This window comes from Geospiza fortis, unplaced genomic scaffold (genome assembly GCF_000277835.1).
Source record: "Geospiza fortis unplaced genomic scaffold, GeoFor_1.0 scaffold72, whole genome shotgun sequence".
In the NCBI taxonomy this organism is placed as follows: domain Eukaryota; kingdom Metazoa; phylum Chordata; class Aves; order Passeriformes; family Thraupidae; genus Geospiza; species Geospiza fortis.
The window spans coordinates 2,155,112-2,180,655 of record NW_005054338.1 but is presented as its reverse complement, the minus strand read 5'-3'; the positions used below and the strand labels follow the sequence as shown (position 1 = coordinate 2,180,655).

The following is a 25,544-nucleotide window of genomic DNA, read 5'->3' as shown; positions in this document are numbered from 1 at the left end:
ATGATCAGGTGCATTTCTCTTTTGGAAGAGATGGTCCTGGTCATGAAACTTCTGTTCCTCACCTGCCTATGGCCAACAGCAGTGCTACACAGCTCTCACAGTCAGCATCACCGTCTTCATCGTCGGCAACAAATGTCATTCGCAAGAAAACATAACAGGTAAGAAATAAACTTTATCTGTCTCTGCTCATCTGGTAAACTTCATGTTGTCAGCCACCTTTCAGCACACCCCTTTGGTTTGCTGTCCTATTTTTCCAGTTTCTGGGTTTATAGTTTGCATAGTATTGATAGGATGTTCCCAAAACAGAAATGGTGAAATATTAATTAATTTTTCATAACCAGACCTTTCACATCGTGATTTTATGAATGTCTCATAAATATGCAGTTATGTACCCACTCACATCTACACACAGCTCTTTTACCTGGTGTGATAAAAGGCTACCAGATTATTGCTGTGATGTTCAAGTATTCTTGCCCTCTAACTCCCATCACAAGAAGCAGAAATGCCTTCCAAAGTCCTATGCCAGTCTTACAAAGTGACTTCCATTACCTAAACAGCAGAGTAGCTACACTATAAAGCTACAGAAGACTTTTTTATGGCATTAAATGAGGTGAATTGTGCTTTATTTGTAGTGATGATGGAACGTGTTCCCTTTCTGGAATATATTTAATGCTTTTAGACCTTGAAGATTGTCTTTGTTCTTGGCCTTTCAGTCGAGTAGCTGGTTGAAAATGAATAATGATTGAGAGGTTTTTACCTGTATATTTCTGGGCAAAGTGTCAGAGCTTTTCCCCAGGAAGGCAGCTCACATCTGCCATGTGAAGTCTCTCAACCTGTTTCTAGATTAATCTAATACTATGTGAACAGACCAATGGCTGCCAGTGATAATCCAAGAAAAATTCCTCTTTCTTGGGAGCTCATAGTTTATTTGTACAATATCACATTTTGAAGAAAAGTAACATAATTGGACTCCTCTGATATGTTTAAGCTGTTTTTCCCCCCCTCAAATTGCATGCCTTGCAGCAGGTGTACAGCTGTTAACCTCCTGTATCACTTCTCATGCAATCAGCCAGCAGTGAAATATCTCTGGAACCCTCCAAGTCTTGATAAAATCCTGTTTAGCAATGCAAGGTAAGAGATGACACAACAGAGGTGCCCAGAGGTGCTGTGTCACTCAGGACTTCTGGGTTTCTGTTCAAAGTTATGGGTCCAAGTTTGGTGCAAGCCAAAAGCTCATGAAAAGAATGGCTATTCAGCCAGATGTTTCAAACAGTCTAAGTGCTGGTGCACAATTATTTGTAATAACAAAGAAAATAAGCAGAACTAGCCACAGGGCCAACATATGATTTCATCTGGTGCTTTGCCAGTTTCAGGAAGCAGTTAAGAATCAAATGGAAAGAGAATAAAATACCTTGTTTGTGGTAGTGGCAAGGAACGTCTGTTTTAAGCTCAGCTGCTACACTTTTGTCTGTGGTAAGAGGGGGGAGCATGTGCTGCTGCTGTTTGCATTTATCCTGGTCTGCCTTAGCTGAGAGCAGTTGCTCCACTGTTGACATAAAGAATCACAAAGCAGGAGGGAACCTGGTGGTAGAGACAGGAAATTTTGTGGCATCCTGATGACAATCCTCTTGCAACACCAGAGTTAGCACAGTGTCCTCTGCATCGTCACAGATCTTTACTGGTACATGCAAATGAATCCACGTGACAATCCTGGGAGACAGGCACAAGTGTGTTATCAGAAAGGAAGAAGAGGAACCAGGAGGAATCCATCTGCTGCTGCCTGGTGTGGCTGTTTTCTGTGTACAAGGCCAGCCTTGGCATCCCACATCCTCATTTCCAAGGTCCTGGTGATTTTGAGCTGGGAAGAAGAGTGCAAAATCTGAGCCACACAGGATCCCAAAGCTTAACAGCAGCAAATCAGCTTTTCTCTGCAAAGGATCCAAACGTGTTTAATTTCTCTTTGTTTCATTCTCTGCTTTTGTTCTAAAGGCTGCATTATCCTTCAGTACACTGCATCAGGGTCTGACTTTCCACCAGTATATTTTTCTTTCTGGGGAACAATCTTTCAGCCAGTGCTAGAGTTATTAGGGACACAGCTGACAGATGGCCTTGGTTAAATGGGTGGCCTTTTAAAAAGAATCCCATGTGAAAATGTTACTTAACCTACAAGTTCCACTGTTTTAATAGAGTAACCCAATTCTCCCTCCAAAGCTGTTTGTCTGCATTCTCCTGTAAAGAAGATTTTAAAGCATTAACCAAAAGTACATGAGAAAGCGATTATTCTCATAGTCCATTTCCTACAGCAAAGAACAAAACATTTGATTGTCAAAATATTAGGTTTTTTCTTAGTACATATTGCTGATGTTACTGAACAATTAGAAATGCATTTTCATGTATACGAGAGAGAACTGTGCAATTTTGATTATTTCATTTATCTGGGCTTCAAGGCTTGATGAATGTATTTAAACATTTAAGAGGTCACACTGCTGGAGTACCCCACAGACTCCCCTTGGAATAGGATTTCTGTAACTTCTACCTTTTGGATACCTTTGATTTAGTATTAGCCAGAGTATCCTGGGGACACAACGTTGGAAAGAAACTTATGGCCATGACATCCAGTGTATTCTTTTCACAAAAGGCACCTTAATAGTATTCTTCTCATAAACTTACCTAGTTTAATTCTGAATATGAAAGGATGGTAGGGGAAAAAAAAAACCCTTTCTCTAGTTTCCTACGAGAACTTTTACCATATCATTAGCAGAGCTCTGAAACAGAACAGCCAAGCAGGATCTTTCCAGGGATCCCTGTACTATACTGAGTTTACAACAAGGGCTTGCAAGTACAACCTTGGATGAATAAGGACAGGGCATATAAGATATTTCTCCTAATATTCACAGCTGTACCAAGCCACCAAATTTCCTCCAGCACCATCCTGTGTTGGATGTAATTTCTGTAGATTTAGTGATCTTCAGTGGATTTCTTTTCCATGAACTTGTCCTTTTCCTCCTTGAACCAGCATAAACTTTTGATAGCCTGGTAAGTTAAAGACAACCAGATGGGACACGAACCACTCATGCCATTGGTTTATGGAGCTATGCTGATGACATTAAGTGATTAAATGCCTTAACCAAAAATTATCTAAGTACCCTTGAGCAGACCTTTAGCCTTTCATTTGCTAATGGTTTTCAAGGCTAGGTAGGAGCAGCTAAATTTCTCTTTAAAAGCCTGACATGTCTTTGTCCATTGTTAATATATTCTGAATTAGCTGCTTTGGTTTTGTAGGCAGTGACTAACTGCTCTTTGAGAACTCTGGCCAATGCCAAGGTCCATGCAATAGTATTCAGCCAAAAAGTTAGTGCTCCCAATTATTTAATATAGAAGTACCAACAAGAATGAATTCCCTATGTGATCTGAAACAGTTCAAGTGCTTTTAATGACCTCTTTTGGAATGTAATTATAGATTGCCATTTCATTTACATAATATAAGCCCTTGTCTGAAATACAGCTGTGGGAAGCACAGCTATGAGTGGAAGCAGTAGTTTCTTGAGCATGTGCCTCACTGAGACCAATAACTTTTTATCATTGCCCAGATCTACACCAATGCCAGGGTTCTCTTTGTTACTGCTGCTGCAGCTAGGTAAGGAAAGATTTCCTGTCCTTAGGTGCATCTCTCTTCTAATGGTTTCACAAAACTATCTGCTAATGTTTTCACAAAAATTTCTTCCTCAGAAGGGCTGTCAAGTTCTGGGGCAGGCTGTCCATGGAAGGATTGATTCACAAGGCATGAAAAGGCACCTTATTATTAGAAATCTACAGTTCTTATAGAAACAATGGTGGACCTAAGGCCTGATTGGCCTTAGGAATCTTCTCTCACACTATTGGTGAACTATGAATAGCACATTCTGGAAAATCATAACTATAAACAATGGTTACAGAAAATATGTGGTTACCACAAATCCCAGAATCCTGCTACCTACTGTCGCAACAAAATGTGGTCTTTTATCTGGTGACATTCCCAAAGAAATCCCAAACTTTGGAAGGACATGATTGAGCAAAGCTCTCAGTATTTCCCTTGCTGTGTTGGTGTGACAGGAGTAAGCTTCAGGCCATCCACTGAAGGGATCCACCAGTCCCAGTGGATTTCCATCCCTTCTTGTGTGGCATCTCAGCAAAATTTATTTGCCAGTAATTCCTGGGAGAGCTCCTGTCTTCGTTACCCCTAACACAACTCTTGTGCTTGTGTCAGGGTTGTTTTTACAACAGGTTTCACACTTGCTTGGTATAGATTGTACAATATCAATCATTCTTCTCCCTATTGCTACTTTCTTCAGATGTTTTAAAAGATTTTCTGTTCCCCAGTGGGTACTCTCATGCTCCTGCTGGGCTATTTCTCAAAGGAGCAGAGGTGGAACTACAACCTGTCCTGCTGGAGTAACAGCCCACCCACTTTCTTTGATCTCAGCCTCAAGAAAGTTAATTAATTTGTGATCCCTCTGATCATATTTTGGGGTAAACTCTGACAAATCTATTTCTTTCTGTGGTACCACTGCAAGAATGCCCTTTTCTGCAACCCCTCTTGCTGCTTTATCAGCAAAGTGATTTCCCAGTTTGGGGGCTGTTATCCCTTTTTGATGGCCTCTGCAATGCATGATAACTACTTCCATAGGCTTCCAAATACTTTGCAGGAGTGGAAGAATCTGTTCAGCATGCTTAAGCTCATTATTTGAGCAGTTAGCAGGCCATGTTCCTTCCAAATAGCTTTGTGGTTTAAAATTCCAGAAGATCTCTTCCCAGTGGCTTATTAAGTAGAAAATTCCTGCCCTGGTAGCTTATATTTTGCCTCTCTTGTCCAGGGAAAGTCTTCCTCAGTCACAGACCTGCTTCTAGTGAGGAGTTGTAATAGATGGATCAGTTCCAGCCTGCTTCTTCCAGTGAAATCCTCGGAGCATCAAACAGGCATTTTCCTTGGCACATCAGATGACAAATGACCTCATGCTTCTCAACTGTATTAGCTGTGCCATGGCATTCTGAACATAATTCATCATTTTCTCCTCTCCTGGATTCCAGGCAGCAGAATTTCCTCATGTAGAACATTGCAGCTGTTCAGTTCTGCTGCCCATTCTACCCTGATGCAGGCTTGATCTGTGGTGATTTTAATTCTCTGAAGCGTGGGCTTGCATTTCACCATCCACATGATTTTCATACTCAGAAAACTAAAGTCTGTATTTGAAATGCCTCATGGACCTTCTGATGGCCCTGGTAATTTGATTCAGACAGCACTGCCAGAGACATTCAAGAATACTAAGGTAAATGAATTTGTTCAAGCCCAACAATTCTGAGTAGCCCAGCAGCCACCTCATCATTTCTGTAACGTAGAAGTAATTCCTTGGGCTTCTTTATTAAGAAAAAAGTGAGAGGGAGGACAAAAATAAGTAAATAGAGGCATACACCTTATCCTAAGGTATTCTATACCTTGCCTTAAGCAGTGTTTGACTACAAGGCCAATCTTCAGAACACATTTCTATCATTCAATCAAAAGTAATAATTACAGTTGCTCACAGCAAAGTCCCAGAGAATCACAGAAGGCATGAAAGAAATTGTGTCTAGGGAGAGTCCCTTGCCTGTGGCAAAGCAGCTGTATTCAAGTCATTCCTGCAAGTAAATATCTGACCTATTTTAAAATACCCTGAGTGAAAGGAATCTCAAAACCTGGCCAAGCAATACATTCCCATGAGAACACTTCTGTGAGAAAGATGTTCCTAATGTGTACAGTAGAACATAAAATCATGAGATCATCTCATTCCAACCCCCCTGCCATGGGCAGGGACACTTTCCACTAGACCAGGTTTCTCAAAACCCCATCCAACCTGGCCTTGAACACTTCCAGGGATGGGCATCCACATCCAGCTTCTTGGGCAACATGTGCCTCACCACCATCACAGGAAAAAATTTCTTCCTGAAATCCAATCTAAACCTACTCTCTTACCACTTAAAGCCAGTCCCCCTGCAAGTCCCTAGATCCAGGATCAACCTTTCTCAGTCCTTCCACAAAAAATCATTGACTCATTTGAGCTTCTAGGAAAAAACCCACATTTATTAAAAAAGGAATAATTGTCTCTGTAGTATGGATAATATATGAAGTGGTTAAACCATGGATATGTGGTGTTAGTTCCAAGTTTGATTTGCAAGTGTTCATGTGAATAATAACTTTAAACAGCTCTATTCTCTTGTATAATGATAGCTACAATCTCTGAGGAGAGCAGCAGAGGATCTAGTAGTTCTTCCTGGGACTTCTTATAAACAATTGGTGTTCTTCATGGACCTGGGCACCCTCCTACCTCATTTCTCAACCCCTCCCAATATATCTTTCTCCAGCTTTATTAGCACAGTTGTTACCCTTAACATTCCAGATTCAGCTGCCCAGTATTCCCACGTCCCTATTTCATTTGACTAGCACTGTGAATGTCAGGGCAGCAGAAAGAAATTAAGTTTCTCTTTTTTTTTTAATTTAAACATAGCAAACGAGAAATTAAAATGAGGAAACTTGACAGCACGAAGGTCCGACCACTCAAAACTGAGCAGCTTCTTCACATAGAGGACCATGACTTTGCTCTGAGACCTGGATTTGGAGGTAAGCAGCACATGCCTGCACTGGGCTGGGTAAGAGCTTATCCTCTCTCTGGGAGTTTACTTGAACTTTGTAATTTCAGATGGAATGGCAGACTTAATGGCAGCACAGCTCAGTTGTTGTACTTCAGGAAATAAAGAAGAAATAGTCAAAGACAAGGGGCTTCTCTGTGTTTAGTGTATCAATAGGAGAAACTGCTCAAATTGTCTGCTTTACAGAACTAAGTAAAAAATAGTATTAGAATAAGGTTCTTTGAGAACAATGATTAAGGTATCCCTGTAAACTGCACAGTCTAGTAGCAATTAGCAAATTACTTAGTCATCAGATTTGTTTTGAGAGATTGAAATGAACCATCAGTTCCTAAATCTGTTTGCTGTGTACAAAATTAAAAAAAACCAAACCAACCAACAACTACCCACAGGCCTTCAGGTTATTATGATATTGTTTCTGTCTTGTTGGGCACTATGATGATTATTTGTTCATTTAACTAAATTGCATCTGGATCAATGGGATGTTCACAGTTTGGATTCAATTTTGACTCTCCTTCATGGAAGGGAAAATGAGAGAGCTGCCCCACTACTAAGCTTTGTCTGAGCCTTTGCGTCACCACTTCCCTTTTCATGATTCATGAAAATTACACTGGACTGCTCTGGATTATGAGGCCAAAAGGAAATATATGAGGACCAATAATCAGTGGTGTAGACAAACACAGATTTGGGAGGCAAGCTGAGGTCTGGGGAGCTGCTCTTGTTGACTCCAGCTGCTGGGATCTGGGGCCTGCTGATTGTGCCAGGAGGGAGAGTGGATAAGGAAAGCATCTTGGGATGCACTGGGAGAATGGGAAAGGGTTTCTTGTTGCCATAGAAATGATGTCTTGTCAGACAGCAAAAACCTTGACTGGTTTTGAATAATAGTTGAGATACAGTCTGTTTCTTGGCAACAGAAATTCAGATTTCCTCCTGCCTAATACCTGTCTTGTCTAATATCTGTTAATCTGAACATCTTCTTGTTACCTTACAAGGAATTTAAATTTTTGAGAGCGTCACCTCAGAAAGAAGGTAGCATATCCATGAAAGCAGACAGAGTTTGGGATGTCCTTTATCACTGGATCATGCCAGAAACCAGTATTGATGATGTACATAAAAGCAGCTTTGAGAACATACCCTGTGATCTGGCAGTTGTAATTTTCCATGAGCAGTGAGGATTTTTCACACCCAGGCTTTTTCTCCTTGTCCTTTTTTTGTAGATGACTCTTCACAGAGCCCATTCAGTTCCTCTTGACGCCAGCTGTAGTTTTTCCACTGACTTCACTGCACAGGCCTCTCACTCATCACATTGCTCTGGCTGTGATTTCAGCTGCACTCCTGTCTTTCAGAAATAGCTTTCAGGAGGAGAGTGCTTCAGCTCTGCTTCTCCTCTGTCACCCACATGCCACAGTGGCAGGGGAAGCACCTTCTTCTTCACACACTTCCAAATTTTCAGAACTCCCTTAATATGTGAATGTGAATCTCTCTTAGACTAAAACAGATCCACTGGCATTTTTACAGCACAGAGTGAAAAAAGTCCCAGTGAAATGAGTGTCAATCTCAAATTTATACTCCAGAGTTCCTGTTTTGCCATTGATTCCAGTGGTGTTGCAGTAATAAGGAGTGGCTTGGTATTCATAAGGCAGTAGCAGAGATTTAACACACAATTGTGCCCTCATCAGTGGACAAATTTCTCTACAGAAACTTGAATCTGAATAACATCCTCAGGATTACTTTATGACAGCAGACACGGGGTGTGGGTTTCTCTGAAGAACAATGATGATTAAATGAGCAGCAGGAGGAAACTTACCTGGAGGAGAGGGAGAAATTAGAGATCTCATTGTGCAGTCATTGCCACAGCAGTTACAACAGAACCCTGAACTGCACTGAGACTTACAGCACTGTGGCTTTGTGCAGTTACCACAGGTGAAATCTTGGGTTTGTTTTCATCAAATTTAATGAAGCAGCTCTGTACTGTGACTCATGAGGGGCTTGTATCTGTCACATGCCACATCACATGATTTATTCAGCTCAGCCCTGTGCATCAGTTTGCAAAAACAAAAAACCAGATCAGGAAAGCTGGATGAAAAACAAGTATTTATTCTTTACCTGTAGAAGTGGGACAGGTTTTTCCCCCTCTCCTATACCCCATTGTGATTTTCTGGGTATGTCAGGGAGTTGGAATGACAGATTTTGTTGATCTGGCTCCACTGTGTCCCTTTGCCTGAGAAAGTCAGTCACCCTTTGCATCAGTTTAGGAGAAAAGGTAGCAAAAAAATTCATGCTGCTGCAGATTCCTCAGTTCAGGGAACTCTTAAATCTAAGAGGTTTGTTTGATTTCACTTAGCACAACACATGCCATGTAAATGAGCAGACCACAGGACCCAGAATTTTTAGTACCTACAGTTAAGCTGTACAAAGGAAAAAACAGAGGGAAAACATGCTGAATTTGATTTGTAAACTGAGCAAACATGCACAGGGAAAAACGTGGGGGAAATAAATATAGAACTGTTGGACACTGATGCTACTGGCTGCAGTGTTACTGGAAATAATTGTGGAGGTGAGAGATCCATTTTTTGACCAAATGAATACAACTCTGCTGCCATTTATATGAGGGTATTTTGGCATTCTTCTGTTGATTGCAGTGCCACTGCAGCTGCACAATCAGAATTTGAATCTCTGACTGTAAATTTTAAAATTTAGTCCTGACATTGTCCATTTATTAGCAGATCAGAGAGCAAAGCCAGAGAAACATAAAGCATTGAGATGAAGCAAACCCAGCAACTGCTGGCAAGCTGATCTTACTCTTTAAAAATGTTACTTTGCAGTTCATTATACAGTGAGGATAAGTGAGGCAAACCAACAATTCAGTGCACTCAAACTTTAAAAATCTAAACTTGCCATTGTTGCATTGTATTTACTCCCTAAGCCAGGCTCTTGAGTTGTTGATGGAAGCTGGTGGTGTTTTTTCCTTTTCCTAATTTTTTGTTGTGGTTGTTTGATTGTTGCCTTCTGTGTAATATCATGGTCTTGTATGGCTTGGAAGTGAGAAGGCAGATTAAACTGGGAGTGGAGAAAATGTAAGAAATTAAATTATGCTGCCAGCACTTCTTGGAATGCTTATCCCCAAGTTTTAAACTCAGCAAGAAAGGGTGAGCACAGACAATGAATGAGACTTCTCAGCATATCCTGACTTGTAACAGCTCAGATCTGAGGGCCACAATGCAAACTGCCATAGCAGCCAAAACTCCACGTTGAGAGAGGTCTGAGAGCAAATCCATAGAAATCCTTTAAATCCACTTTTTTCCCCTATTATACATCTATTTATCTACATATTTTTATTTTCTGAACTATCTTATTTCAAAGTACTGGTGGAAGTAACACATGCATGTGTGTATATGTGTCTATATATTGTTTATATATATATATATTGTTTTTTCTTTTACCTTGTGTCTTAAGGACCTGTAGTTTCCTACATTACAAGTGTGTTAGTTAAAGTTTTAAAATTGATGATCTCTTATTTTTCAACCAATATAGAAGATAATAACATAGGCAAGTGTTAGAAATGATGAAAATAATTTAGCAGCATTGAGCTGGTCAAGAGGTATCAGTCTTTCCTGAAAATTTGCATCTCAATCTGCAATTAAACATAATCCTCATTCTGAATTTTTAGAGGATCAGAAATCCTATTATATCACTCCCCCTTTATGCTTCCTCCCTCTTCAAAATATAAAATATGTGTAATACATATATATACATAATATATTATATATAATATATGATAATATAATATAATATATTATATATGAAGGAAAAAGGGGGGAGGGAAGGGAAGAAAATATGGCCCAGTGTATCTTCAAAAAGTGCTGCAATTCTAACAGCTCTTTGCCCCTAAGTTCTTTTCTTTTTTGCACCACAGCTCTCCCTGAAAGATGAGAAATGTCTTCTCCCTCTGGTGAAGACTCACATGGGTGAAAGTGGAATGGCTTTTTATCACCTCTTACTGGAAGGAATAGCTGGGGATCCAGGACAGGAGGGGAGAGGAAATATATTGATTATTTGAAAGACCTCTAATAGTCTTCCACTGAATTTTTTTCTTTCACATTGCTAAGTCTTCCATTCCAAGAGCTGGTTACTGCTCATACCAGACCACCTTCGTTTCTTACATAAATAAGAAAGAAACGCAGTAGTAACAGGAAGAAAATACTGTTGCCAGTAGTTCTCCTGTTCCTGTCATTGGCAGAAGAAATTTAAAAAATCCACAAAGCTTCACCTCCCTTGAGCTTGTTTATATTTCTATCCAGTTTTCTTCCTCTTTTTTAGAACAAAATCCACCTACAGATCTTAATTCTCCCCTGGTCTCTATCTCCTACTGGCAGTTTTTTCTAGACCTTCCTGTTTTTCCTTTTTTTTTTCCCAGCATATACTCCTACAAAGCCAACTGGGTACAGTTGTTTCTAAATTCAACATTTATCCCACGGATCTTCAGGTGCAATCTGTTGCATGCCCAAAGGTCTGGCTATTATAAAAATATCATAGCATTCACTAAAGCAGTCATTAGTACTGTGGAAATGGATCCCAAAATGCTAAAAGGATAGCCTTTTTACGTAATATCCCTTCTAGAAAGGGTATTACAGAATTTGCCTGATGTACTATCTATTAATAAAATTCCATGCTCATCAAGGAATTCTTTTGCTATGCTTAAACCTTTAAAATAAAAGACTGGCAATGGCTTGCATGAAGTGAAACCTGTCTGAAAACAATGCTGGTTTTTTCTGCTGAGGAGTAATTATCCTGAAAATCTGTGGAGCCTCCATTGTGAAAATCACTAATCCCTCTAAAATAATGATTTGTAGTGACCCTCCAGAAGCAACTGAAGCTGCTCAATTTAATAACAAAATCCTCTCTGCCATCCCCAGTTTTGTCAAACTGGGAAATAAAAACCACAGCTTTGCTCTGGTTGCTTTTTTTTAAAGTGAATTTGATGCTGATGTCTGATGGTCAGCCAGTGATTGAAATTCTCAATCTAGCAGGGAGAAAGCTGTGGTGCAGACACAGAGGTAGATGAATTGCTTTCCTATTTTGGCTGGTTTAGCAACCTTTTCAAATCTTACTGTAATTATGTTTTTTTTAATAAAAAACATTCTCTTGTGACAAAACAAATCTAAGGGATGAAGAAATTACAGTTCCTAGCAGCCTGTTCCCAATAGCTAATTATCCCTGTTTCTAGTGGAGTTGATTTTTAATCACACACACAAGTGTTCCCAAAAACCATGAAGGATTAGACCAGACTGAGGCCAATAGGTGTCTTGTTGGGTGTGTTAGTGACAATGATATTGAAGTGCTCCAGATGAGAAAATTGAACAGCACATGATCAGGGCTGCATATCGGTGCAGTCTTTACTGTCTTTTATTATCTACTTACATTTGTTGCCAAAGTAGAGTCAGAATAGGAAGGAAATATTTGCAACTGCTCTGATCTGTTAGTAATGGATCAAGGCTGGGGTAGGGGATGTGATTTAATAATTCTCTGTGCTGAATGCTAGACTGGACAGTGTTTTCTCACTAAGCATCATGAGTAAGGTTGTTGTCTTTCTTCAGACAGAGAAGAGGAATCTCTTCTCAAGCAGTCTGTTTCACACTTCTTGCATTTCTACCTAATCAGGAATGAATTTAATTGTAACAGTTCCCTTTTTATTCAGTTCACTTTAGAATTGTTCACTGTATTTCTCCTGGCCATAGGTTTTGATTTCTTTTATGCTATTTATTGTCACCACCAGCATATTTTTATAGTAGTTCCCAGTGTGGCACAGGCTGTCCTTTCAAAGAATCAGGTGTCTCTGTGTGTATTTATGGATAAGTGGCACTTTGGTTTGTGTGCATGCAACCAACATAACCATAAGCTGCCACTGATTTCCAGTTCTGTGACCAGTTCCTTTGTACTCTCTGCCCAGAGGAGCTGAATTGTTGATGGAAATTTTGCCCACGCTGGAATAATGTTTGTTTGGGTAAGAAATTTTTTGGGTAAGAAATTGTCTGTAATTTTTGAAATTCCAACAAATACTAGAACTGCTATCATCACACTTGGAGCAGCAGTCACTAAGAAAAGCCTTTTCCTCACGACACATGGCTTAGAAAGTCAGATGTCTGATTCTGGGTTATGATTTGTGCTTAGCTCCTTGTTTGCCTGAAGGATGCTGATGGGAGACATTTAACTTTATTTGCTTTAGATTTGTCCTTGACTCAGGAACTGGTAAAACCTTTCTTGACATTGAGAGCTGCTCCCGCTCTCCTCCTGTTCCACCCACATAATTGAAAATGAATTGTTGTTTGCATTTAAATGATGTGTGAATGCCTTTTGTGAGCGATGCTCACATCAGATATAAACTCCACAATGACTTCTACTTTGGCTGAACCTGTTTTTAGTTTACAAGATTTCAGTGGAATACAGAAAAGATGACTCAGATTACAACCAGGCACTTTTATGCCAGTGTTTGGTACAAGCTGGTATTTAGTGTAAATAAACTATTTTTGTGTTGTGATCAAGACAAAGCAAGAAGTGGGCAAAACTAGTTTAAGAGAGGTATAGAAAATTCTGTTGTTTTGTATGAAGGAGTCTGGCTGAATATATTCATTGATACTTTTGTGCATCAGCCTCTGGAGGAGCTGTCTTTTCCTGTGTCTATTCTCCAGAAGAAGCAGCATTTTTCCAAGTGCTGCCTGGTGTTTTACTAACAAACTTTGCTCTCTAGAGTTCCTTTTTTGAATCTTTTTTTGGGCTTTGGCCAAGAGGCTGAGGGAGGCATTCCTCTCAGAGAGAGACACGATTTCTGAGCCAAAGAGCCCAGCTCTTGTCAGTGCCTAAATATTTTCTGGTATGCCCTGCTAAATCTGAGCACATCTCACCTTTATTTCCCATGCACAATGCATCTTCATCTGTTCTGTGCAGGGACAGACTCCCCATTAAAAAAAGACAAGTAAAATCAAGAGATTACAGAGCCAGATTTAAAAATACCTCTGAAATAGTTCAAGATCTTTACTGGTAAGAACTGGAGGCAGCTGTGTAATCCTCGAAGGCTGCTATTTTAAGGATAATTCCAAAAAGGGACACAATATTGTGGCTGGTTATCACAAGAGTGATGTTCTTGGACTATTTTGGCTTGACAGGGCTAAAAGGAAAAGACAAGAAAAAGACAAGTTAGAAAATCTGTTGCTGTTCAGACTTCCCTGTATTCATGTTTTTAACTGGTTATTTGAAATGTGTATTTAAAAATATTTTAGCTGGCTATTTTTGACAGAAGTGATTGGAATCCTGTGTACAATAATTACTACTGATTTTCATGCCAAAAGCAGAATATTCTTGGGGTGGTGGTGTGTATATGCATATATGCATGCTCCTCTCTTCCTCCCCTGTCAGGAAGTGATGAATCAATTAGTGGAATGACATAACCCATGTAGAACTAAATCCTTCATTCTTGATACTTCACACTGAAAAGAGTGGAAATATTTTCATATTTGGCTGTAATTTTTAATCGATTTGGAGTAACTTAATCCCAAAAATGCACTCAGTAAATACACAACACAGAACAGATGTAACAGAACATGATTAGCATGTGTACAGCTTTTCTCTTGTGAGGTAGTGAGCAAGCAATGCTTTTTCATGAACAGCTATACCAAACCTTAAACAGCTCAGTAACTAAAGATAAAGTAACTAAAGAGTCATAATATTTTGTGAATAAGCATTGGAAGTGGTAAGAAAGCTTTGCAATCTTTGATGTATTCCATGTACTTACTCAGCATTTTCCCATGGTAGTTCTGAACTGCACTCCAAGGGGTTCATTAATTAGCTGTGGCATCACAAGGACACTGCCACTGCTGGCCAAACTGCTGTGCCAAAAACAACTGGTCTGCCTGCAAAAAGAGCACTGAACATCTTGTGCTTATTTTTACAACTGCTTAGCTGCAGGTTTTACTTTGTTGCCTTTTATCATTCAGTGTTTTAAGGTGGAGAGACTGCAGTAAGTGCTGGGATAGAGTACTCTCTGTATCCTGCTGTTGTAGCAGTCTTCCATTTAAAAATATGGATTTTTGCTCCTCATGCCTCTTTTTGTTCCCATGCAGGGTCACCAATACCTGTGGGCATTGATGTGCAGGTGGAGAGCATTGACAGCATTTCTGAAGTTGACATGGTGAGCAGAACTGGAATAAAAGGTTTCAGTAAAAATACAGGGGGTTCAGAAACATCCAGATGGATGTACAGAATAATGTAGGTAAAGAAAGCAAACCCTAAAGAGCACATCCTTGCCTTGAAGCATGCATTTAAACTAGTAAGTGTTGAATTTCTCCTTGGGCCAGGGGAACAGCTCAGAGTGGGCACTGCTCTGGTTTGAAAACTCCATTGCATGATGAGGCTTCATGTCCTTTGCTTCTTTTGCCTATGCAAATCTGAGTATTTCATAATTGTGGCATGGGTGGAGCTGTGATCATAACAAATGGAAAGAGAAACATCAGTTCCAGAAGTGGTCCTGGGGACGAGACGCTGCAATTAGGGCCTGTGGTACTGGAATGCAGGCTGTTCATTCTTCAGCCCAATTGTCACTAATACTGTCAGTATGAGCTCCTGCACTGCTTTACAAAACTACTCAAATCATAAAATTGTATTACAGGGCCATAAAATCATATTACAGGGGAAGATCCAAGTCCCTTCACAGTATTCTTACCAGAAGCAATTGTTCTACTGAGACAAATGGTGTCTGCCTAATAATACAAAATTTATATAGGTGAACACAGAGCACTCAGGCTGTGCAGAAGCTCACACTGGCTTTGCAGCATCCTCTCCATCTCTTCCCACAAATATATTTGCAGTTGTGATGTTTCTCTAAATAGGATCATAAAATATTTGTAATAATGTTTTATATTAAAAGAATATGTAGTTATCAAACTGCTTACTCTTATGATATTCATTGAATTGTTTCTTTATGATGCATTTAATTAATAAATGTATTAATTTAGCCCCTGTAAAACATTTGTACAAAATGAACAGATTTATGGATTTAAAAAATTCACCTAGTGCTTGTGAAGAACTCCAATTAATCCCTTTGTAAAGGAACCTTAAGGGAACCACAGTCCATTCTTGGAGAAGGTTGTGAAGATCTCCAGAGGAAACATTTTTTCCATTTACCTTTGTCTGGCTTTAAAGCTTCTTTATGACTGCACAGCTGGCCCAATCCAGAAGACCACTGAGCTATGTAGAAGCTTTATCTAAGGATAAATGAAGTCTTAGTCTCAGACACTAGAGACAGGACTAACAACCAAAATTTCATCAGTATTCAAATTCAAACTCATTGAGTGGTGCTTAGTTCCTCTCAATAAGGATCTTTCAGATAATGTGCAGAGAAGAAATTGATCTTTGGATTGAATTGATTAATTAGTAGTGTTTTCTGTTGCACATGATTAAAACAAGTATTGTCTCCTTTTATTTTAAATGAAACAAAGGACTTCACAATGACTTTATATCTCAGACACTACTGGAAGGATGAGAGGCTCTCATTCCGAAGCAACAAAAACAAAAGTATGACTTTTGATGGACGGCTGATAAAAAAGATCTGGGTGCCTGATGTGTTTTTTGTGCACTCCAAAAGATCTTTTATCCATGATACAACTGTGGAAAACATCATGCTCCGAGTGTACCCTGATGGCAATGTCCTCTTCAGCCTGAGGTGAGGAAATACCCTTCCCTAAGAACATCCATGGCTGCAGTTGTCATGTATTGGCTGTAATTGAAATGACTGGAAATATTTGCAAGTAATTATAAGATTCTCATACTGGGCTGGCATTAATCCCCTGGCAGCACATCATGGGAAACTGGTTCGACAGTGGGAAAATACATTAAGGATTGAAAATGTATTTTTTTCTATCATTCAGATATTGTTTCCTGTCAAGGGAGTTTATCAAGTGTTAATTCCTTGCCAGTGGCTCTAGCAGTATTGCTACTGAGTACAGTAAAGCCCAAAATTATTAACAAATAACCATAATTTTGGTAGTTTTGTTTGTTTTATTCTTTTTCCTGAGTCTTTTGAAACTATCTCAGCTATTTTCACTCTGGCTTACCAGTTAACATGGCAGTGATACAAACCAGGGCTCTGGATAGGCACAGAGAGCAGATTTTTGGTGCTGATACCACCAGTGTTGTGGGACTAAAAGGAACTGGAAAGTGAAACAGCAATTCCAGAACTGGAATAGCAAGGTCATTAATGTGTCTCCCTTCCCCCTGTATGTTACTGCTTTGCTGTATGAAGGAGATTTGGATGACGTGGCAGAAATAGTTTTAATGTAGCAATTTTCCCCCTAGGGTAAGGCACCTGAGGCCTGTGCATTGCAAAAATTCAGTTTGGTACTAATTAGCCCTGAGCACAGAAGTGATATTTCATCCAGTCTGGACAGTTTGAAGATTTATGGAAGCATTTGAGATTGTGGCTGTGTAATAATTGTTGCAACAATTAATGAATTTATCTCCTCTGTCATGAGGACATGCAGAAATCCTCACAACAACTGTACACCACTTTAAAGCAGTGTATGTTCAAGAGTCACACTGACAGTAAGGAACAATGAGGTGAAGTGTGCTTTTTATTGCTGTATTAATTTCCATAATTCTTGAGAAGGAGGGATCAGAGGAACTATACTAAGGAACTTCACTAAGGTTTGTATCAGCGATTCTCCAAGTGAGAAGCAGGAATTGTTCCTTAGATGTGCCTTAAAACACCTTTCTTGTATTGCCAGTTTTGCATGTAGCAAGTAAATTAAATTCCAAATACTTACATGCAATAAATCTGCATATTTCACAGTTTTTCTTCAGTGCCTGGCATCCAGGGTTTTATTGAAGCAAAGTGAAACCAAAATCCAGATCTGTTGCTAAAATAGACTTTCTTTTCCTCTTGTTCCCCATGTCCTTTAGCCAATAGCTGAAGGATGGACACAACATCCATAGTTGGAAGTTGTATGCATGTCCCACTCTTAGCATCTCATTTCAAGCCAGTAAAGTATTATATTTGTAAAAATTCAGCTACAGTGTGGTTACTGAGCCCAGGTTTTCAAAGGGCACTTGTATAACCCTCACTGAATTTCCTGTGGATTCCATTTGAGCAAAACTGAAAAATTGAACTTAACCATCAAGTGACATGCAAGCTGTGACAGGAAAGGGAAATTTGGCAATATTTACCATATTTAACTTGCTGCCCCTAGCAAGTTCAATTGTTTTTAGTTCTTTATTAAATACAAAGGGGGATTTGTCCTCTAAACATTTTGTGAAAAAGCAGGTGGAATGTGAAATAGGCTTTGCCTAGATTTCCTTAAGCTTTTTACAATATAGAGCATTTCATTTAAGAGGAGAGTAAGCTTCCAGAAATTGCAGCTAATCTCTTTTTAAATTAAATATTATAATCATTCTAGCTGGGAAAACATCCCTTGGAATAATACTTGCTCTAATCTGTAATACTATCTACTTCAGTCTATGAGAAATCAAGTCAAGAAATGTGAACTCCCTTTGTTAATCTTTGTAATTGTAAACCTCTAAACCAAAATGTGTGAAAGGCTAATGAAGGATCAGGCCAAATATAGGTTTAAAAATCAAAGGTAATTTATTTAATAATAAAATCTATTTATGTTTTTTCTTAAAAAGATGGTCTCTCACTGATTTAACTTTATTTCACCATCCTGAAGCTCTTTTAGAAGCATCTAAAAGGGCAGAAAACCTCAATCAATAGGATTCTAAACAGCAGATTGGTACTAAGATGTGTGCACAGCTAAGAAAGTGTTAACTTTTTAGTTTTATTTCTGTTTTTCTGTTCTTTTCTGCAGAATAACAGTTTCTGCTATGTGCTTCATGGATTTCAGTAGGTTTCCTCTGGACACACAGAACTGTTCTTTAGAACTGGAAAGCTGTAAGTTTAATTCCTAATTGTTCTTCACATGTACATTCTTACTATCACTCCCTCTTGTGCATAATACCTCTTTCACTTTTTTGATGTATCACCTGAACCCTTCAGCATGTACATACTGAACTGTAAGCAATTTGGGATCTTTCCAGACCTCAGTGAGCTTTGGGAAGGTGGAAAAACCATGATGCACCCTGCTTTATTCCCACTGGCTATTTATTCCAAGGCCTAAATCTAAAAATCTGTCAAAAAACATGAGGATTTTTTCTCTGAGAAAAAAAAAATGTGCAGATTAAAAGTAAAATAAAATGTCAATATTTGACTTGTTGGAAAAATGAAGATGGGTGCTTGTGTTACTGTGAAACATCTGCATTTTCACCCCTGCCTCAGTTGTAAGCTGCTGGCAGGGCACAGGTCTGGGCTGCACTTGGAACAAGATGGAACATGCTCTTGGCAAACTTTTTCCATGCCAACTGGCAAACTGGTGTGAAAAAATGTCTCTTTGGGGTTTTCCCAGATTGGCTGAATGGTCTCCTCTCCCTAAGAAAGGGAAGTGATTAACTTCAGTAACTTTATAACTTCAGTTTCTGCTCTCTCACAGATGCATACAATGAAGATGATCTGATGTTGTACTGGAAACATGGAAACAAGTCCCTGAGCACAGATGAGCACATCTCCCTCTCCCAGTTCTTCATTGAGGAATTCAGTGCTTCCAGTGGACTTGCTTTTTACAGCAGTACTGGTATAGTAAGCCCCTCTCCTCAGGAGAGAGAAGCACAGGATAAAATCATGCAGAATGTTCTTCACATTCAAATTCTTTGCTAATAAATGACAGTGGCTGCTGAGAGATCTGTTAAAATGAGGTCTTGTCAGTCTGGGGCCTTGGTTCTCTTTGCATTTCCAATATAAAACTTTATTTTAGAAACAAAAAGGCAATAATAATACTTGTAACTTCGTGTCTGGCATTAAGAACATGAAAAAAATGCACAACCACCAAAAATGTGCTGTTATGAGCTCTTGCAAAATCATGGTGCCTCTCTGAAAGCCACTGGAGTATTGAATTTACAGGAATCTTTATGTCCTGGCTATACAGAAAAGCTTGAAAATGGAAATCTGAAAGGATCAGATACTAGAAAGCAAACAAGAGGAATTCCAGTGTGTTTTATTGGCTAAAATATCCTCACTTTTGGAGCTGTGTAACATCACTAAAAGTCTGCTGACTGGAGGATTTTCAAATGAGACTATTACCTGTTCAGGTCTAATTAATGATTTTCTTAATTTTCCTTGTTTATACATAAAGTTGCAAGGAAAAAATTCCCTTTCTGTCAGTGCAACATAGTTTAAATTCAGGTTGATCTGCCCCAGACAGGTTTTTATTTCTCCCTGTAGATGTTGCTCTGTACTTTCTGGAAAGCTGCACAAGGCTTTAGGAGTTCATTGTTTGATTTCATGCAGGGTGTGGGGTTTTTTTCCTTGTATTTTACATGAAATTACAAATTTTGAAACAATTCTCTAAGTAAGTAGTCTAACCATATGTTTTTAACCAAAGAAAACAGCACTCTTGCTATTGTACTTTACAGTCTGAGTCAATTCATTTCAGTTTGGTTATTGCCCTTTATATCAAAACATATGAATAAAAGAGAAATGACTCCATTTAATATGATGAAGTGCACAAGTCTTTGGAAAAAAGCTTTTAAAGAAAGCAGCAGATATATTTATTTAGTGTATTTTATTTACAGATTATTTTCTTTTTGTTTTCAAAAGAGGACCATCCAAATTTGTGGTGGCTGCTACTGAATGCAGAAATCCCAGTTTAAATTATAATGCAGCCTAAGCAGTGAGGAATTCACAGCTTGGTAAGGTTCTTCACCCTTATCTCCTGCTCCTGTGTGAGCTAAGAACAGAGCTCCATCTTTCAAGGGCCACTGTCATGTGGATACCCTGCTATGATAACTGTGTCTTGCTGAGAGCTGCATCAAATTTGTCCTTGTTGCCAGAAGGAGACTGGGATATTTTCCACCAGACTGGGTTCCAGGAGTTCAGCTGGCTTCTTCCTGCCTTGCTATTCTCATCAAAAACCACTCAAGGCAAGCAAAGAGAGCCTTGTGCACAGCAGGGCACACTGACAATGGCCCTGCACCCAGGGCTTTGCAGCACCTCACAGCATCTTTGACTTTGCAGAGTGTAACTTTACACTGAACACGCAGAGGTTCTGTTGGTGAGCTTATTCAGCAGCATAAAGGTGAAAGCAAAGGCTTTTTTTAAGTCCCAGGGACCACTGGGAAGTACCTGAATAATGCCTGTAGCATATCTGGTAATCAGAATGCTGTCATTTGTGGGCTTACATGTGGCTTTGGCTTTGAAGTTTTGTTTTGTTCAGGAGGTTCTACTTTGTCTTGTTTTTTTGTTTCTTGTTGGAAGCAAATTTAACCCTCCAAGTAAATGATAGTGGAGAACAAACAGCACCACTCTAATGAGAGTCATCATTCCCACAAAGCAGCTTTCTGCATTTCAGGTTCTGCATCTTCTTTCCTGTGAATCTCAGTGAACAACACCTGTGGTGTTTGGGCTTTTGGAGTTCCCAGACCTCCAGAGGAGCAACAATTTAAATCCAGTTTAGAGACAATAATCTATAAAGCAAAAAACCTTCTCCACAACTGAAAACACAATAGAACATTTAATATTATTTGGGGTTCATTTTGATATGTTCTTCTCTATAGAGTCACTCGTTGTGATGGCAGGCTCACAGCACAGGCTCACAGACGCCTCTGTCTGTCCTGGACAGGCAGATGCTGTGCAGGCACCCACTGCTGCCTTTTTCCCCTCCCTGAAACCTGGTTTCCCTGCCGTGGCAGGAGGTGCAGCACAGATGCAATGCTGCACAGGCAGAGCACGCCCCAAATTCACTAGATGGCACCCTGTCCTCTAAAGTGAGTGCTGGGCAGGCAGGCAGGCAGCTCCCACCAAAATTAAAAAAAAACAACAGGAAGGAAGGGCTGCTTCTTGTCAGGTAATTCAGGGAAGGCAGGGTGTTGGCATCACTGCACAATTGTATCCTGTCTGTATTGTCCTGGCAGTTTCACCTCAAGTCTATTTGGTTTTTTTCAATTTCCCAGCCTCAGTTAAAACAGAGTGTTTTAGAGATGCTCCCATAAATGAAGGAGGATGGACAGTTTGTAAAGCACTTTGTAAAACTAAGGGGCTGGCAAGATTTCTGAGGCATTTGCTGCTCCTGCTGTGGATACACCACTCCTGCCAGAAGGAGGGGCCAGCAAACAGAGCTCACAAATAACATAGCTCTCTTCTCTTCTCCCCCAACCTGTTCCTCTCCCTTTTTTTCCCCAATAGGTTGGTACAACCGACTTTTTATCAACTTTGCACTCCGCAGACATATTTTCTTTTTTGTGCTACAATCCTATTTCCCAGCCATGCTGATGGTGATGCTGTCTTGGGTTTCCTTTTGGATTGACAGAAGAGCTGTTCCTGCCAGGGTGTCATTAGGTAAATCTTTGCTGTATATTCTTTGGGAGGTATAGATTCGAGAGGGGAGGGTTTGGAGTTACATTAGCTTATTTACACAGGACATGAGCAAAAAGATCAGCTAATTGCCTGAACAACACTGTTATTACTTCTCTTGTCATTACCTGTAGTCAGTCTCTACATTTGGAAAGGGGATGTTTGTTCAGACTGGCTTTGCTATTTTTGGAAACAGCTCACACACCACAAAAGCAAAAAGGGATGATTCTGCAGATTTCCTGATAGAATTTTACTTAATTGCAAAACCTGGGTTTTCCTTCCCTCTTCCCAGCAAAGTAACAGGTAGGAACAGGCAGTCAGATCCCTCCCCAAATCCATGGATCATTAGGTGTAGCCCAATCTATGGAAAAGCTCTGCAGCTCTTCTTTTTCTCAAGAAACATTCACTATCTTCCTACCAACTTGGAAACAGTTGCCAAAGCCTTTCATTGTGGGACACCTTAGAAATGTTTGCTTTGGTGTCTTAGCTGTGCAAGGCACACAGTCTCCTGTGGAAGCCAAAAAGTAAGTTCTGAACACCTCAGCTCAGGGGAAGAGGACCTGTTACAGTGTTTTGTAATAGAAGTTTATTTTTTTCTCACTGGTGAATCAGTGGATGCCACTCCAAGGCTGTCTTTGTTGTGAATGTAATGCTGATGGCTTTGAAGTGAGTACATTTTTTTCAAAAATTAGGATTCCTGAAGATCTGATGGGAATTTGTTAAGATATCTAATGCAACCATAATGCACCAGTCCTGCAAATGTCAGGTTAAAATACAGAAGCTCCTGTTCTTTCTTCTCACTGATGCTGGTCCCAGAAGCCAGCTGTGTGTTGCCACATTTCTTAGACAAGAGAAAAAGCCCTCATTTTTCTCTGTAACTATATCAAGCTGAAAAAATAGGACTGTAGCCACTCAGATCCCTTTCTATTGGCACAGTCTAAAGCTATTAATACATGAGATATAAATCTCTTTGTTAATCTGTAAACAAATTATGGTACCTCCTACCTACTTTTATTAATGCATCTATGAATTCCTTTTATTTAGAAGAAATTTAACTTCATCTTTACAAATAAGTTTTTAATTCTCAGTAGGCAATTTTGAATGTTCTCAAGATGGTTTTGCTGATCATGTTTTTTATGTATGGATTTCTGCAGAAGGTTATGCATCAGGAGTTCCATGAATAAAGCACATTTCATTAGCATAATCATACATAATTTATAGGAAACCTTAACAACAAAGTTTAATAAGCCTAGCTCCTTGGCCTAGAGTATATGTACATTAAATAAATTGATTTCCTCTTATATGGTGTATTTCAAGCTCCATCCTTCAAACTAAAAAAGCTGCAGAGAGGTAGGGGGGAAATTCTTGTGTGTTCCAGTGGACTTGAACTGGTGTAGATCTGGAGAAAGGCTGCAGAGACTCAGCTGACAGTGCTGTCTTCTAGAGTTACATTGATTTCTTTAAAAGCAGAGCCTGAGTTGAGTGTTCTTTTTTTTTTCCTGAGCTGGAGCAAACCAAAATGAGAACAGCTGATGTAAGAGCAGAGATTGAAAAGATGAGGGTGAAATTTTGGTCACACTGAGACAAACAATAATTTTTTCTTAGTTTCAGTGGCTGTAGCATTTTTATGCTAGATTGCTTTTAGAGAGCTGTGGAGTTATATTTGTTCTCAAGAAGTACAATTTGAGAAAGTGTTGGGAGGGAAAATGATTCTTTAGTGATTTTCCTGGACAAGAAAATACGCAGTGGCAGCCCTGGCTCTGGAAAGTGAAGAATGGCCACAGCTTTCACCTGTGTGTGGCAGTGCCCAAAGCTGCCACAGAAACCTGTTCCTTGTGCTGCTCAGTGACCATTCTGAGCAGAGAGAGGATTTAGTGCTCTCAGCATTGTGTGTGATGGGTCCTTCATGGTTCACTCCACTTCCCAGAGCCTGTGTGGGGGAGTTAAAGGGGGTGTCAATCACACTCCCTCACAAAGCTCTGCAGTGGTGATGAGCGAAACAGAACCAGCTGGCCAGAACTGTGATAACCTCTTTCTTCTCTCTGGCAGGTATAACTACAGTACTGACAATGTCCACCATCATGACAGGAGTAAGTGCCTCAATGCCTCAAGTGTCTTACATAAAGGCTGTGGATGTGTATTTATGGATCAGCTTCCTTTTTGTCTTCCTGTCAGTCATCGAGTATGCAGCAGTGAACTATCTCACCACAATTGAAGAGAGAAAACAACTCAAAAAAAGGGGCAAGGTACAACCCTCTGTGTTTTGTTGCCTTCTGAAAGCATCATGCAAGCCACAGAGTAGTCCTGGTACAACTCTGTGATAACAGAACAGTAACAATCTCTGTCTCCACTCTGTATCTCACTTTTTTTTCACTTGGGTGAAGGGAGACAAAGTGTCCTCCTCTCTGAGATCCTGAAAGGTCTGTGCTTCCTCTCCCTTCCCTTGTGGCAGAGGTTAGGAATATTTTTTTGCCCCCCTTTTTCCCCCTCAGAGGAATATAACCTTCCTTCTATTTTCAAATGCCTATCTATCAAGGTATTTCTCCTGTCTCTGAAATAGACCTCAGCATGCCCTCATATGATATTCCTCCCTGTTTCCTGGGGTTTTTTTGTCCCAAGACCAGATGAATGACAAGGTAATTTTTAGAAAAGTGTGCCTGAAGCAGAAATAGCCACAAGTTAAACATCTACTTTCTGTGAAGCTCTCACTTAAAAAAACCTTTGCTTGAAGAATATCCCCTCTGTAAACTCATTTGCTGGAATATCACGAGGGGAAGAGCACAGAAAGAATGCATATGTTTCTCACATGATTGGATAATCCCATCAAAAACCTACTCCCAGAAATGTTTGAAGTAATTTCCCACAACTCCAGCCACACAGACCTACAGGAGAGAGTAAGATTCCTCTATTTCATGAGCTGAGGCACGAATTGGCAGCCAGCAGCTGGCAATGATCAGGCAGACAAGTGTGCTTTATGACATTTGATGACATTTCCTTGCTCATGTCCCGCTCAGGGGGGCAGGCCCCACAGAGAGCCATACTGTGGGACAGCCCTGTTCCCCACATGCTCAACACTGATGGTTTATTCATTTATGATTTGCCACAAGGGCTCCTGCTAGTAACTGTCCTTTGTTGCCAGGCTTCAGGAATGTACAGCATGGACGCAGTGCAAGCGATGGCTTTCGACGGCTGCTACCACGACGCGGATGAGGACATGGACCTGAGTCCCTTCCCAGAGCCCTGTGAGGAGAATGAGACCAGGGCAAGTCAAACCAACATCTCCAATGCTGACACACCTCGCCTGAAGAGGAAGAGATCTCTGAAGGGAAACGTGGGCAGGATTATTTTGCAGAACAATCATGTTATCGACACCTATTCCAGGATTATATTTCCCAGTGTATATATTGTGTTCAACTTTTTTTACTGGGGTTTGTACATATGA

The 25,544-nt window shown here is 39.9% G+C and overlaps 1 protein-coding gene across 1 annotated transcript; it reads left to right on the top strand.

Annotated features, from left to right (window-relative positions):
* On the top strand, positions 1-25,544 carry GABRR3 (gamma-aminobutyric acid type A receptor rho3 subunit). The gene is made up of 9 exons (XM_005422354.2): positions 1-158; positions 6,519-6,631; positions 14,775-14,842; positions 16,149-16,372; positions 18,510-18,592; positions 19,188-19,328; positions 21,935-22,087; positions 24,152-24,348; positions 25,242-25,544. The coding sequence occupies exons 1-9, from the start codon at positions 1-3 to the stop codon at positions 25,542-25,544; spliced, it is 1,440 nt and encodes a 479-aa protein (XP_005422411.2).